Below are 17,107 nucleotides of genomic sequence, written 5' to 3'. Positions count from 1 at the left end.
CCAGCCCTCACTTCCAGGGCCGGCACGTCTCTGTCCTTNTGGCACGTCTCTATCCTTTGTGTTTCTAACACCGCCAGCTGCCCCTGCGCGCTCCCGAGCTCCGTTTCAGTGTGGTTCTTGCACTCTGGAACTCCGGTTTTCAGTCTGGTCGCGTGCGTTCCCCGGCTCACGGTCTCAGTCTGCTCTCTCGTGGGTGCTGGTCTGTGAGTCCGCCTGCTCCCCAGTGCAGTTGGCTACTGCTTCCCGGCGCCTGAACGCGGTGGCTCCCTCCCCCTTCCGTTTATCTTCCGATATCTGTGCGTGGTTTCATGGTTCCCCGCTTTGTACCTCAATACTCGGTGCTGGAGATGTTCATTTGTAGAGTTCCAGATGTATCTTCGCGTCTCAGGCTGATTCCGTGGATGTTCAGGATGGTCTGGTACCTATCCAGCTCGACCCAGGGGACCAGCTGAAAAAGGGGACCCCTACTCCTCCACCATCTTAACTCCTCTCTCAGGATTCTCACACTTTTAGATACACACAATACGTTGCTTGTTTTTCACTTAAGGGGCGTCTGGGTGGCTCAATTGCCAAGCGTCTGCCTTCGGCTCAGGGCGTGATCCCAGCATTCTGGAATCAAGCCCCACATCAGGCTACCAGGCTGGAAGCCTGCCTCTTCCTCTCCCCAGGTTCTCTCTCTCTCTTTTTTTTTTTTTTAAAAAAGGATTTATCCATGCATTTGAGAGAGAGAGAGTGTGCAAGCAGGGGGGAGGGGCAGAGGGAGAAGGAGAGTCCCAAGCAGACTCTGCACAAAGTACTGAGCCTAATCCAGGGTTCGATCTCATGACCCAAGATCATGACTTGAGCTGAAATGAAGAGTTGGTCACTCAACCAGCTGAGCCACCCGGGTGTCCCTAGTTTCTCATTGTTTTAAAAATCTTTTGCCTTGACCAAGTCTCTCTTGCTACTATACTTTCTCTCATATTCAAACTTGTCTATATTCAGTCTTTACTTACTGGTCCTTTATTGATTACTAACCTCATGCCATCCTCAACATTATTATTTCCAACTAAGGTCAACAATACTCCTCACGTTGCTCTATGATACATTCACTTTTTAAGACTCCATCGAATTTGACCTCTAAGTAGTATTTAAAAGAACCAACTTTATCTTCCTTCTTGAGACACTAGATGTCTTGGTTTGGCAAGGCTTGTCTTTATGTTTCTCCTCTTATCTACTAAGATGCCTTTTTAAAGCCTACCTTTAAATACAGCAGGTCTTCATGGTCAGTGGTAGACATTGTCTTTTTCCACCATCCATTTTCCCTATGCAATCTCAGTCACCTTCATAAGACCTACTCTGGTCCATCTACTGATGTTGCTAAGGTTGCATCTCCATCCTAGACAGTTCCTCAGGTCCCGAACTGCAACGTCCCAGCCAGTTTGTATGGATGCTTCACAACTCCATAAAGGTATCACGACTAAAACTGCACCTACTGCCTCTGTCTTCTGTCATAGGTTCCTCTTTCTATGTTTTGTTTCTTGTTTTGATGACTGTTTCCTTTGCTGTGCAGAAACTTTTTATCTTGATGAAGTCCCACAAGTTCATTTTTTCTTTTGTTTCTCTTGCCTTTGGAGATGTGTCATGAAAGAAGATGCTGTGACCAATGTCGAAGAGGTTGCAGCCTATGTTCTCCTCTAGGATTTGGATGGATTCCTGTTTCACATCAAATAATAAATTAGAGCTAAGCTGCTCAGTATCTGTAAGACCAAGTAGCAAAATCTCCAGGGCTGCTTTCAGCAACTGAAACTGCTAACTTCCCCTCTCTGAAAACTCTCTGGATTTCTAATACTCAAATACTGGGATTTCCCTGCTTCTCTGATCACTTGGCTTTGGTGACCTTGGATCCATCGTTATTTCTAGCCTAAGGACAAAAGTTCTGTCAACATTCTTCTTTCATTCCTCCCTTTTCTGTATTCCTATCCAAATACATGCATCTAACCCTAAAATACTTAACTCTACATACCTCTTTGGTTTTTTTCTTTTTAAAAAAACAAGGTTACTGTGTAGACTATAAGCATGTGCTTTTTAACGTCAATAAGCTTACTTTTCTCACATAAAAATATCCAGATACAAGCAGTACAGTTCTGGTACAGCTATTTAAAGAGGTCCCTGAGGAGCCAGGATCTCCTTCTATACCACCCTTAGGCCATGGGTGTCATTCTTATGGCCACCGATGGCTCCTTCAGCTCTAGGAGTGAAAATCTCAAAGAGAAAAGAATGGGAAGGCAGAAAGGTAAAGTACAAAAAGGCAAAGAGAAAAAAACCAGATAGGTCTGTTTCCAAGTGAGACTATTTTTGATTAATCAGGAATGAGGATTATGGCTACACTTGGCTGCAAGGAGACTGAGAGGAGTTTTGTAACTGGACATATTGCTATTGTGAGCTAAGACAGGATTGTCAGTAGGGAAGGATGAGCTGTATGTCTGACTGCCTACTAACAATACCGGCCACAACAGGCCAGAAGGCAACTCCCAAGAAAATACCAGTAAAGTAATATCATATACCCCAGATACTCTAAACATAATGTAATTAATTTAGAAATCAATAATAGCAAGGGTGTCTGGGGGGCTCAGCCGGTCGGGCATCTGACTCTTGATTTTGGCTTGGGCTGTGATCTTGGGGTTGAGGGTCGAGACCTGCACTGGGCTCCACACTCAGCAGGGAGTCTGCTTGGGATTCTTTCTCTCCCTCTCCCCCTGCCCACCCCCACTTAAAATGAATGTCTTCTTAATTTTAATTTTTCTTTTTTTTTATTATGTTAGTCACCATACTAACCATCATTAGCTTTTGATGTAGTGTTCCATGATTCATTATTTGCATATAACATGCAGTGCTCCATGCAATACGTGCCCTCCTTAATACCCATCACTGGGCTAGCCCATCCCCCCCCGAAGCCCTCAGTTTGTTTCCCAGAGTCTATAATCTCTCGTGGTTCATTCCCCCCCTCTGTTTCCCCCCCTTCGTTTTCCCTTCCTTCTCCTAACGATCTCCCTGCTATTTCTTAATGTTCCACAAATGAGTGAAATCATAAGATAATTGTCTTTCTCTGCTTGACTTATTTCACTTAGCATAATCTCCTGCAGTCCCATCCATGTCGATGCAAATGCTGGGTAATCATTCTTTCTGATGGCTGAGTAATATTCCATTGTATATATGGACCACGCCTTTATCCATTCATCTGTTGAAGGGCATCTCGGCTCCTTCCATGTTTGGCTATTGTGGACAATGCTGCTATGAACATTGGGGTGCATATGTCCTTCTTTTCACTACATCTGTACCTTTGGGGTAAATACCCAGTAGTGCAGTGGCTGGGTCATAGGGTAGCTCTATTTTTAACTTTTTGAGGAACCACCATACTGTTTTCCAAAGTGTCTGTACCAACTTGTATTCCCACCAACAGTGTAAGAGGGTTCCCCTTTCTCCACATCCTTTCCAACATTTGTTGTTTCTTGCCTTGTCCATTTTTGCCATTCTAACTGGCGGAAGGTATCTCAGTGTGGTTTTGATTTGAATTTCCCAGATGACTAATGATTTTGAACATTTTTTCATGTGTCTCTTAGCCATTTGTATGTCTTCATTGGAAAAGTGTCTGTTCATATCTTCCTGCCCACTTTTTCATTTGATTATTTGTTTGTTTTTTTTTTAAAGATTTTATTTATTTATTCGACAGAGATAGAGACAGCCCGCGAGAGAGGGAACACAAGCAGGGGGAGTGGGAGAGGAAGCAGCAGGCTCATAGCGGAGGAGCCTGATGTGCGGCTCGATCCCATAACGCCGGGATCACGCCCTGAGCCAAAGGCAGACGCTTAACCGCTGTGCCACCCAGGCGCCGCTGATTATTTGTTTCTTGTGTATTGAGTTTGAGAAGTTCTTTATAGATCTTGAATACCAGCCTTTTATCTGTAGTTTCATTTGCAAATATCTTCTCCCATTCTGTGGGTTGCCTCTTTGTTTTGATGACTGTTTCCTTTGCTGTGCAGAAACTTTTTACCTTGATGAAGTCCCACAAGTTCATTTTTTCTTTTGTTTCTCTTGCCTTTGGAGATGTGTCATGAAAGAAGATGCTGTGACCAATGTCGAAGAAGTTGCGCCTATGTTCTCCTCTATGATTTGGATGGATTCCTGTTTCACATCGAGGTCTTTCATCCATTTGGAGTTTATCTTTGTGTATGGTGAGAGAATGGTCGAGTTTCATTCTCCTGTATATAGCTGTCCAATTTTCCCAGCACCATTTATTGAAGAGACTGTCTTTTCCATTGGATGTTTTTTCCTGCTTTGTCAAAGACTAGTTGCCCAAAGAGCCGACGGTCCATTTCTGGGGTCTCTATTCTGTTCCATTGGTCTATGTGTCTGTTTTTGTGCCAGTACCATGCTGTCTTGGTGATCACAGCTTTGTAGTATAGCTTGAAATCAGACAACGTGATGCCCCCAGATTTTTCTTTTTCAACATTTCCTTGGCGACTTGGGGTCTTTTCTGCTTCCACACAAATTTAAGGTTTGTTTGTTCCACCAAAAATGGCATTGGTATTTTGATTGGGATGGCGCTGAAGGTGTAGATTGCTCTGGGTAACATAGACATTTTAACTATGTTCATTCTTCCAATCCATGAGCATGGAATGTTTTTCCATCTTTTTGTGTCTTCTTCAATGTCTTTCATCAGTGTTCTGTACTTTCTAGAATATAGATCTTTACCTCTTTGGTTAGGTTTATTCCTAGATATCTTATGGTTTTTGGTGCTATTGTAAATGGAATTGATTCCCTGATTTCTCTTTCTTCAGTCTCATTGTTAGTGTATAGAAATGCAACTGATTTCTGCGCATTGATTTTGTATCTCGCCACATTACTGAATTGCTGTATGAGTTCTAATAATTTGGGGGTGGAGTCTTTTGGGTTTTCAACATAAAGTATCATGTCATCTCCGAAGAGAGAGAGAGTTTGACTTCTTCTTTGCCAATTTGAATACCTTTTATTCTTTTTTGTTGTCGGATTGCTGTTGCTAGGACTTCTAGTACTATGTTGAACAATAATGGCGAGAGTGGGCATCCTTGTCATGTTCCTGATCTTAAGGGAAAGGCTCTCAGCTTTTCCCCATTGAGAATGATATTCGCTGTGGGCTTTTCATAGATGGTTTTTATGAAATTGAGGAATGTACCTTCTATCCCTACACTCTGAAGGGTTTTAATCAGGAAAGGATGCTATATTTTGTCAAATGCTTTTTCAGCATCAAGTGACAGGACCATATGATTCTTGTCTCTTCTCTTATTAATGTGTTCTATCACACTGATTGATTTGCGAATGTTGAGCCACCTTGCATCCCAGGGATGAATCCCACGTGGTCATAATGGATAATCCTTTTAATGCACTGTTGGATCCTATTAGCTAGGATCTTGTTGAGAATTTTGACATCCATGTTCATCAGGGATATCGGTCTGTAATTCTCCTTTTTGGTGGGGTCTTTGCCTGGTTTGGGGATCAAGGTAATGCTGGACTCATAGAACGAGTTTGGTTGTTTTCCTTCTGCTTCTATTTTTTGAAACAGCTTCAGGAGAATAGGTAATATTTCTTCTTTGAATGTTTGGTAGAATTCCCCAGGGAATCCATCAGGCCCTGGAGTCTTGTTTTTCGGGAGATTTTTGATCACTGCTTCAATCTCGTTACTGCATATTGGCCTATTTAAGTTGTCAATCTCTTCGTTTCAGTCTCTGTAGTTTATAGGTTTCCAGGAAGGCGTCCATTTCTTCCAGGCTGCTTAATTTATTGGCATATAGTTGTTGATAACAGTTTCTAATGATTGTTTCTATTTCCTTGGTGTTAGTCAAGATCTCTCCCCTTTCATTCATCATTTTATTAATTTGGGTCCTTTCTCTTTTCTTTCAGATAAGTCTGGCCATTGGTTTATCGATCTTATGAATTCTTTCAAAGAACCAGCTTGTAGTTTTGTTGATCTGCTCTACTGTATTTTTGGTTTCTAATTCATTGATCTCTGCTCTAATCTTAATCAGTTGTCTTTTCGTGTGTGGCTTAGGCCTGTTCTTTTATTCCATCTCCAGCTGTTTAAGGTGTGAGTATAGGGACTGTATTTTAGATTTTTCTATTCTTTTGATTGAGGCTTCGATGGCTATGTATTTCCCCCTTAGGATCGACTTTGCAGTATCCCATAGGTTTTGGACTGACGTGTTTTCATTCTCATTGGTTTCCATGAGTTGCTTAAGTTCTTCTTTAATTTCCTGGTTTACCCAAGCATTCTTAAGCAGGATGGTCCTTAGCTTCCAAGTGTTTGAGTTTCTTCCAAATTTTTTCTTGTGATTGAGTTCCAGTTTCAAAGCATTGTGGTCTGAGAATATGCAGGGAATCATCTCAATCTTTTGGTATCAGTTGAGACCTGTTTTGTGATCCAGTATAGGGTCTATTCTGTAGAAAGTTCCATGTGCGTTTGAAAAGAATGAGTATTCTGTTGTTTTAGGGTGGAGTGTTCTGTATATATCTATGAGGTCCATCTGGTCCAGTGTGTCATTCAAAGCTCTTGTTTCTTTGTTGATTTTCTGCTTAGATGATCTGTCTATTGCTGAGAGTGGAGTGTTGAGGTCCCCTACTATTAACATATTATTATCTATATGTCTTTATTTTGGTTAACAGTTAGCTTATGTAGTTGGCTGCTCCCCTGTTGGGGGCATAGATATTTATAATTTTTAGATCCCCAGCTTTCTTTTGAGGTCCGTTGGCATGAAAAAGTGTTCATCCCTTCACATTCAGTCTGGATTCACTTTAGGTTCAAAGTGAGTCTCCTGTAGACAACATATGGGTGGGTTATATCTTTATCCAATCTGCAACCCTGTGGCATTTTATGGGAGCATTTAGGCCATTCACATTGAGAGTGATTTTTGAGAGATATTATTTCAATGTCATCATGCTGCCTGTGAAGTCCTTGTTTCTACAAATTGTTTCTGTAAATTTGTTCTGTATCACTCTTGGGGTCTTTCTACTTTTATAGAATCCCCCTTAATACTTCTTGTAGGGTTGGCTTGCTGGTCACATATTCTTTCAGTTTCTGCCGGTCTTGAAGCTCCTTGTTTCTCCATCCATTCTGAATGAGAGCCTTGCTGGATACAGTATCCTTGGCTGCATGTTCTTCTCATTTAGTACCCTGAAGATGTCTTTCCAGCCCTTTCTGGCTTGCCAGGTCTCACATTATTCTGATGTTCCTCCCTCTGTGGGTGAGGATTCTCTTCCCCCTCACCACTTTCAAGATTGTTTCCTTGGATCTAAGATTTGTGAATTGTACTATTATATGTTGTGGTGTTAGTCTGTTCTCATTGATCTTGGAAGGGGTCCTCTCTGCCTCTTGGACACGAATGCTTGTTTCCTTCCCTAGATTATGGAAGTTCTCAGCTACAATTTGCTCAGAAATCTCTTCTAGACCTCTCTCTTTCTCCACCCCCTGGGGGATCCTGATAATTCTGACATTGGAATGTTTCATTGAGTCAGTAATCTCCTGCAGTTCATTTTCTTGAAACTGGATTCTTTTTTCCCATGCTACCTCTTTTTCCTTCTTTTCTATCATCTTATCCTCTAACTCACTAATTTATTCTTCTGCCTCGTTTACCCTGGCCGTCAGAGCATCCAGTTTAGACTGCATTTCATTCATAGCATTTTTAAGTTCCACCAGATTTGTTCTCATTTCAGCCCTTAGAGTTTCTATACTTTCGTTAATATTTTTCTCAAGCCTACACATCATCTTGATACTTGTTACTCTGAAACCCATTTCTGACATCTTGGATATATCCATATCCATTAGTTCTGTGGCAGAGGCCACAGCCTCTGTTTCTTTCCTTTGTTGGGGGTTCCTCCTTGTCATTCTGATGAGGTGTGGTTGCGGGGATGTACAGAGCCCAAATTATTGACCAGGGCCCAAGCAAGGTGCACCTGTTTTACAGGGACCTTAGGGATATGGGCTTCTTGTTCTTTCAGCCTGCCTTCTGGGGGAGGGGCCTGCCACGCTGATATGCAGGCAACCCTGTTTGGGGGGAATTGATTGTCCTCTGTGGAGGGGGGGATGGGTTCAGTGAGAACCGGTTTTTGGGGGCTTTTGTTCTCTGGCAGATTTCCCTGGCAGCTTTCTGTGTCTCTTCTGAGAGTCATAGCAGCAGTGACTGTATCCAAACCTCTGTCTCAGAACAGAGAGATCACAGTCTGCTTTTCACTGAGCTCTCCAGGCCACACTGACTCCGTTTCTGTCAGTGCTGCTAAAAACCCACAGTATCCTAGGTTGTGCGCCCCACAGCTGCTCTTCCAGTCCTTGCTCCCAGGGCTGGGCACGTCTCTGCCCTTTGTGCTTCTAAAACCACCAGCCACTCCCGGTTCACACGCATGCTCCCGAGTTCCAGGTTTCAGTCTGGGGGATGGTGTCCTAAACATCTTTCTCTGCTGCTCCTGCTGGTCTGCAAGTCCAGCCCACTCCCCAGCATGGGAGGCTTCTGCCTTCCCAGCACGTGAGCACAGAGGCTCCCTCCCGGTTCCATTTATCTTCCTATAGCTGCCCGCAGACTCTCGGCTCCCACTTCATACCTCAAGAACAAGCACCAGAGATGTTCTGTTTGTAGAGATCCCGATGTATCTTCTTACATCTCAGGCTGATTTCGTGGGTGCTCAGGATGGTCTGGTAGATATCCAGCTGGATTCAGGGGAATGGTTGAAACAGGGTCCCCTACTCCTCTGCCATCTTTCCCTGCCCCTCAGCTGAATGGCTTTTTTAAAAAAGAAAATCAGTAAGAAAATAACTGCAAACTTTTAACTATAAAACATAGAATTCTAAACAGCTATAGACTCGTTAAGTCATAAATTTTGTACAACATTTAGAATGAAAATAAACAGACCAAAATGTGTTACATTGTTAAAGAGGTATTTAGAGGACTATAGTATTAAATGCTTATTTTGGATGATAAAGCCAGAAATAATGAGTTGGAGTCCACCTTAAGACAATGAATAAAGCAATTCCACATTCATAACATTTATGGAGTTTCTCTCCCAGTATAAGCTCTTTTGTGTTTAATAAGTGAAGAACTCCAACTGAAGGCTTTTTCACATTGAATACATTCATACGGTTTTTCTCGTGTGAGTTCTCACATATCTCCTAAGGGAAGAGGAAACACTGAAGGTTTTCCTACATTCCTTACATGGATAGGGTTTCTCTTCAGCATGAGTTCTCACATGCATTCTAAGGGATGAGAGACCACTAAAAACTTTCCCACAGTCATTACATTTGTAGAGATTCTCTCGAGTGTGTATTTTCTTGTGAACTTTAAGGTGTGAGCTTGTAGTAAAGGTTTTTCCACAGTCACTGCAGTCACAGAGTTTCTTCATAGTGTGTATTCTCTTGTGCACTATTAGGTAAGAACCAAAGGATTACACTCATAAGGTTTTTCTCCAGTGTGAGTTCTTACATGAATCTTCAGAGATTTATTTTTTTTTAAAGATTTTATTTATTTATTTGACAGAGACAGCCAACGAGAGAGGGAACACAAGCAGGGGGAGTGGGAGAGGATGAAGCAGGTTCCCAGCAGAGGAGCCTGATGTGGGGCTCGATCCCCTAACGCTGGGATCACGCCCTGAGCCAAAGGCAGATGCTTAACGACTGCACCACCCAGGTGCCCCCAGAGATGTTTTTTGAGTGAAAGCTTTTCCACATTGATTACATTTGTAGCGTTTCTCACCAGTGTGAGTTCTTACATGTCTCCTTTGGGTTGAGGAATTGTTGGAGACTTTCCCACATTCTTTGCATTAATATTGTTTTTTGCCCACATGACTTTTCTTGTGCCAAATAAGATTACAAAGTCTTTTGAAGGCTTTCCCACATTGATTACATTTATGATATCCTCTCCATTAGGAGTTTGCTCCTGTTGCCTGTGGGATGGATGAATGATGACAATGTCTTGGTTTTATTACCTTCATAATTCTCCACCATATGAAAATTGTTATATAAAGGAAGCATATTATTATGTTTGAAGTGTATAACATGTTTGAAGCATGCATATTTTTCTGCTGAATTTTTTCAAGATGCCACAGATCTCTATCATATTTATGACTTTCACAGAACTTCCCACTTACAGTTTCTCTTTTAATTGTTTACGACTGAATAATGTTTCAAACTCTCAATATTTATTTATTTATTTTTAAATTTTTATTTATTTGACAGAGACAGAGACAGCCAGCGAGAGAGGGAACACAAGCAGGGGGAGTGGGAGAGGAAGAAGCAGGCTCCCAGCAGAGGAGCCTGATGTGGGGCTCGATCCCATAACGCCAGGATCACGCCCTGAGCTGAAGGCAGACGCTTAACCGCCGTGCCACCCAGGCGCCCCTCAAACTCTCAATATTTAAGTAACATTTATGGCAATGTTTACTGGTTGAAACTCTCTTTGAAAAAAACGTGTTTTGATCCAAGTTCAGAGTTTTTCTCTAATTCATGATGGTCATAGAATCTCTCCCGAGAGGTTGTTTTCTTTCGGGTCACTTTCCTCAAATTTCTCTCTGGGATTTTGTGCTGTTTTCTGACCTTATGGCATTCCTGGTCTTCACTTAATGTGGAGGACCAATTGCCCATTATGAATCTTATCATTTTTACTCCATTGGATGATTTTTCCCTACAAATATCTGTTTAGGAGTTGATTCTTTGGTTTTAAGTTGAATCTCCCAGTCCGGATAGGTGCCTTGGAGAATTCTCCTTTTCATAGTTCTTATCTCTTCTTAAGCCAATGGGGAGATCACAGTAGGCTTCCATAATTGATACTCCACTGAGGTAAGACTCATATAGTTTTCCAATATCACATCTCTGCAAATTCTTCTCTGACCAGAATCAAGCATCATCCACTCCTCCTGGGTAAACTCCACAGCCACATCTTTAAAGGTCACTGGTACCTGTAACCAGGTTTGTGGAAATCCAGCCACCACCCTTTCTTCCTCATTATTTCTCATGTATAAACAGGCAGAATCCTGTGTTGGCAGAGCCCATATGAGGGATAGGTTAATGGCTGCCATCTTGAGAGTCTGAAAGTGATATCTGCCTGCACAATAAGGTACAGAGATCAGGATATTTCTTTTCTTGGCTCTCTGATCCTATCAGGGCATGCATGCATTTATTTCACTGGGTGTCCTCCCTGTAGCCAAAGAGGCAAGTTCAGGTAAATGAAGAAAGGTGGAAATAGGGCCCCACTGTTAACAAGGAAAAAGAAAAATTGTAGACTCTTCCCACTTCTCCCACCAAGGATTGGCCTGCTTAAAATCTTTACAGGGATTTGTAGTCACATACAATATTGTCATCCTTGGCCCCCTTTTAGAACTGTCATCTTGGTTATTTATACTAGCTTCTCCTGGAGACTAGTGTTTAGCACTGTGTGAAAGGAGCATGCATTATTAAAAGAAAAAGCTAAAGAGAACCAGTTCAAAGAGGCATGGTTGATTAAATTTTGTGTGTACTCTGAAACTTTTTAAGTTAACTTTTGGAATGGGATAATAATTTTCCTGTGAAACATAATTATTCTACATATGCTTACTTTCCTATACATAACTTCGTGTTTACCTGAATAACCTCATACATGATTAAGAGCACTGAGGATTCAGCTGGTACTCAGGAATTTTACTGGAGTTGTTAAAGGTAGATATGTGACTTTGAAACATTCATTTGATTACCTCCAATTCAATCTCTCTCCCCAGAGTCCATGTTTCCTCATGATAATTTATTCTGTCTAGAACTTGAATGGGATCAACAAAGATGCATGATCTATGATCCAAACTTTGAGAGTGAGGCCTTAATGTTAATAAGATGACATAGTACTTTCCTATACATTTTTAACAAAGGCTTTAAAATAAATATTAAAAAGATACAGTATGACTACAAAAATATGAATGCTTAGAGACTTTGGATCACAAGAAATCATGCAATAATTTGTTATGCTAATTTTTTTTACAGGTGTTACTTCTTGAAGATGAGATGATATCCTTCAAATGTGAGCCCTCTATCTCAATGCTACAATAGAGTTCAGTTTTAATGGACAAAATCACAGAATCGGAAATTTTATTTATACAAATATCTTTTGACAGGTAGAGTCTATGTTCTTTTTTTTTTTTTTTAAGTTTTTATTTATTAACAGAGAGACAGCCAGCAAGAGAGGGAACACAGGCAGGGGGAGTGGGAGACAAAGAAGGAGGCTCCCAGTGGAGGAGCCTGATGTGGGGTTCGAAACCAGGACTCTGGGATCATGCCCTGAGCCGAAGTCAGACGCTTAACGACTGAGCCACCCAGGCGTCCCAGATTCTATGTTCTTAAGCCACAAGTGTATATAAGTCTGTAGCTTTGGTGTAAACCGTACAGAAGTAGATTTCCATCTGATTTGTTCATTGCTGTATTCCAATTACCTAGAACATTCCTAGCACATGGTAGACACTCAACAAATATTTATCAAATAAGCTGAGTGAGTCCATGGCAATTAAGGTTTTGTGAAGGAGCCCCGCCCCCACCCATACCCTTCTTTCAGAAGGAAAAAAAATTAGAAAGTTATGCTTCCTCTTCAAAAAGGAACTTACTTTATCTTCTGGTTAAAGCTTCCTAAGCTAAGAATTGTATTCTGGACTTGTTCCTCAACTCCCCACGTTTTATTTCTTTCCTAGTTACAGAACTAATTAGAAAAACGAAACACTTTAGGGACAAACAGGAAAAAGTATCTGAATAAATGGAGGGATTCATCATGATCATGAATGGAAAGATTCAAAATTATAAAGATTTCAATTTTTCTCTACCTAGAATTGCATTGGATTTTCATTAATCTATTCAATAGGGATTTTGAAATGACAATTTGATTTTAAGGTTTTATAGGAAAATGAAAGTACATGAATAACAAGGCAATTATTAAAATAGTGTGTATTTACCCTACTATATTTAAAAATGCATTATAAATCTCTAGTAACTTGGGGTGCCTGGGTGGCTTAGTTGGTTAAGCATCTGCCTTTGGCTAATGTTGTGATCCCAGGGTCCTGGGATCGAGCCCTACATCAAGCTCCCTGCTCAGTGAAGAGCCTGCTTCTCCCTCTACCTGCCACTCCTCCTGCTTGTGCTGTCAAATGAATAAAACTCTTAAAAAAATCTCTAGTAACTCAAACAGATGATAATGGGGCAATAATAAAAAGTAAAAAAACTTCAGAAGCAGATTGATGTGTAGCTAGACATTTAATATATGATAAAGGCAGCACTATGAATCAGTGGGGGGAAAGGATGGAGTAGTTATTAAATGGTGTCAAGACAGCTGACGACTATCTGTTTGGGGCCAGAAGACCGCAGAATTTCTTCAAAGTGCTAAAGGAAAACAGATTCAACCTAGAATTCCAATGGTGTCCTAAAAAGTGAGAAAAACACTGGTATATTTCAAAGTGACAGCAGCATCCTCAAAGATGCTCATAAGAGAAATGCAAGTTGAAACAAGATTGGGATATAATTTCTCTAAGGCACACCTTAAATTAAAAGAAACCTAAAACTTCATGAAACTTATTTAGACCATGAGTCAAATAAAATTAAAAGAAAAACCACACACACACTTATGAAATAACAGGAAAAAAAATTGTTTTAAGATTTTATTTATTTATTTGACAGAGGGAGACAGCCAGCGAGAGAGGGAACACAGGCAGGGGGAGTGGGAGAGGGAGAAGCAGGCTCCCAGCGGAGGAGCCTGATGTGGGGCTTGATCCCAGAATGCCGGGATCATGCCCTGAGCCAAAGGCAAACGCTTGACAACTGAGCCACCCAGGCACCCCTGAAATTAGAGATAATTTTGAACACTGCCTATACATTTGATATTAGAGAAGTACTGCTAATTCTGTAGATGTAATAATAATATATTTTTTATGATTTTTAAAGGAGTTATAATTGGATACAGATTTTGAAATATTTACAATATATCGTGTAAAAGATCTGCTTCAAAACAGTGATATATAAGGGGTGTCTGTTATACTTTTTTGTGTTTTGGAATTTTCATAATATAAGTCTAAAAATCATCAGAGAGATATTTCATTCATAAAACATTAATAGGAATGTATGGCTGATTTTTTTTTACATATAAAATCACAAAATAAATGGTCTTAGGAAATTTAAAAGTATAATAACAAAAAATTAAAAAAGTTAAAAGATTTAAAGATAAAGCTGAAGAACTCTTCCAGAAAGCAGAACTCCCAAAAGAGATATGCAAAGAGAGGGAAAAGGTAAGAAAATTATATGATCAATTTCAAAGGTTCAACACCAGATTATTCAGAGTTCCAGAAAGAAAAAACAGAAGAGAGAATCAAACAAATACAGGAGAAATTCCTTAAAATAGTGAAATATGTAAGCACTGACCCATCAAAATGGGCAATTGTTTTTTTAAAAATTCTATTTATTTATTTGAGAGAGAGAGAGAGAGCATGGGGGGCGCATCGTGAGATGGAGAAGCAGGCAGCCCAGTGCACGGCTCCATCCCAGGACCCTGAGATCATGACCTGAGTGGAAGGCAGACGCTTAACTGACTGAGCCACCCAGGCATCCCAAAACGGGCAATTTCTTAAAAGACTGGAACTAAGCATATCAACATGAAAGTTTTGAATACCAAAAATAAACTGATGAATCTAAACGTGCCAAGAGATGATAAACAGGTTACATACAAAAGAACAGGAACAGGTGTAGGATAGGACTTTTCAATGGTAACACTGCTTCATTTCTATCTAGCTTTGCCCACTTTTAAAATTCTGAGGGAAGTTAAGTTCTTCCATGGACCGCCTAAGAGCAGCGCTGTAAGAAGCAACCACCTCTTCTCTTCCTCTCTGCCATCTGCTCAGCAGCCACAAGGCAGCAACCATGTGCAAATTCATTTCCATCCAGGCTGGTGTTCAGATTGGCAATGCCTGCTGGGAGCTCTACTGCCTGGAACAGGGCATCCAGCCCAATGGTCAGATGCCAATTAACAAGACTACTGGGGGAGGAGATAACTCCTTCAACACCTTCTGCAGTGAGACAGCTGCTGGCACACATGGGTGCACGGCAGTGTTTGTAGATGTGGAATCCACAGTCACTGATGAAGTTCACACTGGTACCTAACACCAGCTTTTCCACCCTGAGCAGCTCATCACTGGGAGGGAAGATGCTGCCAATTACTGTGCTGGAGGTTACCACACCATCACAGGGAGATCAATGACCTTGTCTCCGACTTAAGCTCAAAAAAGAAAAAATGGCTACAATTATAGCAATGATTTTAAAATATCACTAAAAAGCCGTGATTTTTTAAATCTCCAAAAAATCACTATAGAAGATTAGTATGAACAACTTTATGCCACGAAACTTGAAAATTCACAGGTGAACAATTTTCTATAAACTTTAAGTGTCGAAATTGACTCAGTAAGAACTACAAAACTTAAACCCATCAACAACCATTAAAAAAAAAAAGAAAGAAAAAGAAGAAAAAGAATCAGAAGGCAAATATCTACGCCTGGAGATTTTGAGCCCAAAACTTACAATGGAAAAACTACTTTACAGAATAGGAGGGAAAAAAATCCGAGGCTTCCCAAATTATTCACGAGACTTGTGAAATCTTTTTATGGTACAACAGACAGTATTGCAAAGATAGCATAGAGGCCGCTTTTAGGTGAAGAGGCTGGAATGATGGAATGTGGACAGGCCCTACAGCGATCCCCTTGGCTGAACACACACCTGCCTATCTGGAGACCCACCTCAAAATACGTACAACCCGGTAGTTACCAAAAAAGCAAAATGCCATACATCTCCATACGTTCTCACCTTCTCTCTTAAAAAAACAGCCCCATCCACTGCCTTGCTGCAGACGGCCTCTCCTCTGCTGTCCAGCCGCCTCCCCTCCCACCCCTGCGGTGGGTTCAATAAACGTCTATCGCCTTTGATCCGCCTGGGGAAATTCTTTTCACCGCCAGGGCCACCCGCTTCCACCCCGTCGTGGCCCCACATAGGCGGGCCCCCCAGACAGTACAAGGGAAGAAGATTAAAATGCAATTTTATTTCTGAACACCAAAAAAGCCCTAAGTAAAATATTAACAACTTGAATAGGACTGTGTACTAAAGTAATAAAATAGCATCACATTCAGAACATTTGCAAGAATTACTGACAAGCAAAAAAAGTGTTCCTATAATGTAACAGCTGATGAACTCTCTCGTACCCACTGTATTTTGAAGCAGATATGGGGATGCTCTATTATTTGTAAACATTTCATAATTTATCTCTGTAGTGTTTTTACCCATTTTTTTTATAGTAAGCTCTACGCCCAACGTGGGGCTTGAACTACCCCCCCCCCGCCCCCGCATCAAGAGTTGCGTGCTGTGTGGACTGAGCCAGCCAGGCGCCCCAGAATTTATCTCTGAAAAAAACCTCTTAAAAAATCAAAACCAGGATATAGTCACACCCACAAATTACCAGGAATTGCTTAATATCAGATATATACGGAGTGTTCAAACTTTTTTGTATCTCATTAGACTTTACAAGCAATTTCTTTGACTTACGGTCCAAATAAGGTTCACATAATTTCAAGCCCTATTAATTCCGGGCTTGCCTTAGAGAACGGAGATCTCGTTACTGTGGGGCAGCGCAGGCATGCACGAAGGGATTAACACGGATCCCGGGAAAGCCCCGCACGAAGGACCGGCCGCTGCGGGAAGCCCACCACCGACTGCCAGCAGCGCTCACCGAGGCGGCCCCTCCCCGTTCGGCCCCCGCCCCCTCCCGGCCGGCCGCAGGGCCAGGCCTGGCTGCCCGCGAGGCCCGGGTGGGCACTGAGCACCGGAGCGACCGCTCTCCACGCCCCCGCTCACGGGCCCCGTCTCCTCTACACGCTCCCGCGCGCTCACCTGTCCACGGGGTACCTGCCTCTCGGCGTCGCAACCACCGGGCCGCCGCGGGCGGGGAGAGGAGAGCGCGCGCTGGGCAGGCGGCGGTCGGCGGCATCCGGAGCCCCCCAATCGGAAGGAGGAAAGCAGCACCCACAATTCCCGCGCTCAGCCGCCCCAAGATCCGAGGGGCGGGGACTACAT

At 41.9% G+C, this 17,107-nt stretch overlaps 1 protein-coding gene and 1 long non-coding RNA gene across 2 annotated transcripts; one reads left to right on the top strand and one right to left on the bottom strand.

The window, feature by feature from the left end:
- The first annotated feature begins 3,996 nt into the window (after positions 1-3,996).
- On the top strand, positions 3,997-15,043 carry LOC117804560. Its single transcript, XR_004629039.1, has 3 exons — positions 3,997-4,214; positions 12,005-12,135; positions 14,783-15,043. It is a non-coding gene; the product is annotated as an uncharacterized LOC117804560 (long non-coding RNA).
- On the bottom strand, positions 8,921-17,107 carry ZNF891 (zinc finger protein 891). Its single transcript, XM_019803718.2, is given in 11 exon segments — positions 8,921-9,150; positions 9,152-9,443; positions 9,446-9,488; positions 9,691-9,967; positions 9,969-10,080; positions 10,083-10,147; positions 10,149-10,189; positions 10,393-10,461; positions 10,463-10,681; positions 10,684-11,099; positions 16,925-17,107. Coding segments are annotated over 11 exon segments (1,731 nt in total). The 5' UTR covers positions 17,022-17,107; the 3' UTR covers positions 8,921-9,050.

This window comes from Ailuropoda melanoleuca, chromosome 12, assembly GCF_002007445.2.
Source record: "Ailuropoda melanoleuca isolate Jingjing chromosome 12, ASM200744v2, whole genome shotgun sequence".
Lineage (NCBI taxonomy): Eukaryota > Metazoa > Chordata > Mammalia > Carnivora > Ursidae > Ailuropoda > Ailuropoda melanoleuca.
Note: the sequence above shows the minus strand (reverse complement) of the source record. Positions and strands in the feature narration are given on the sequence as shown.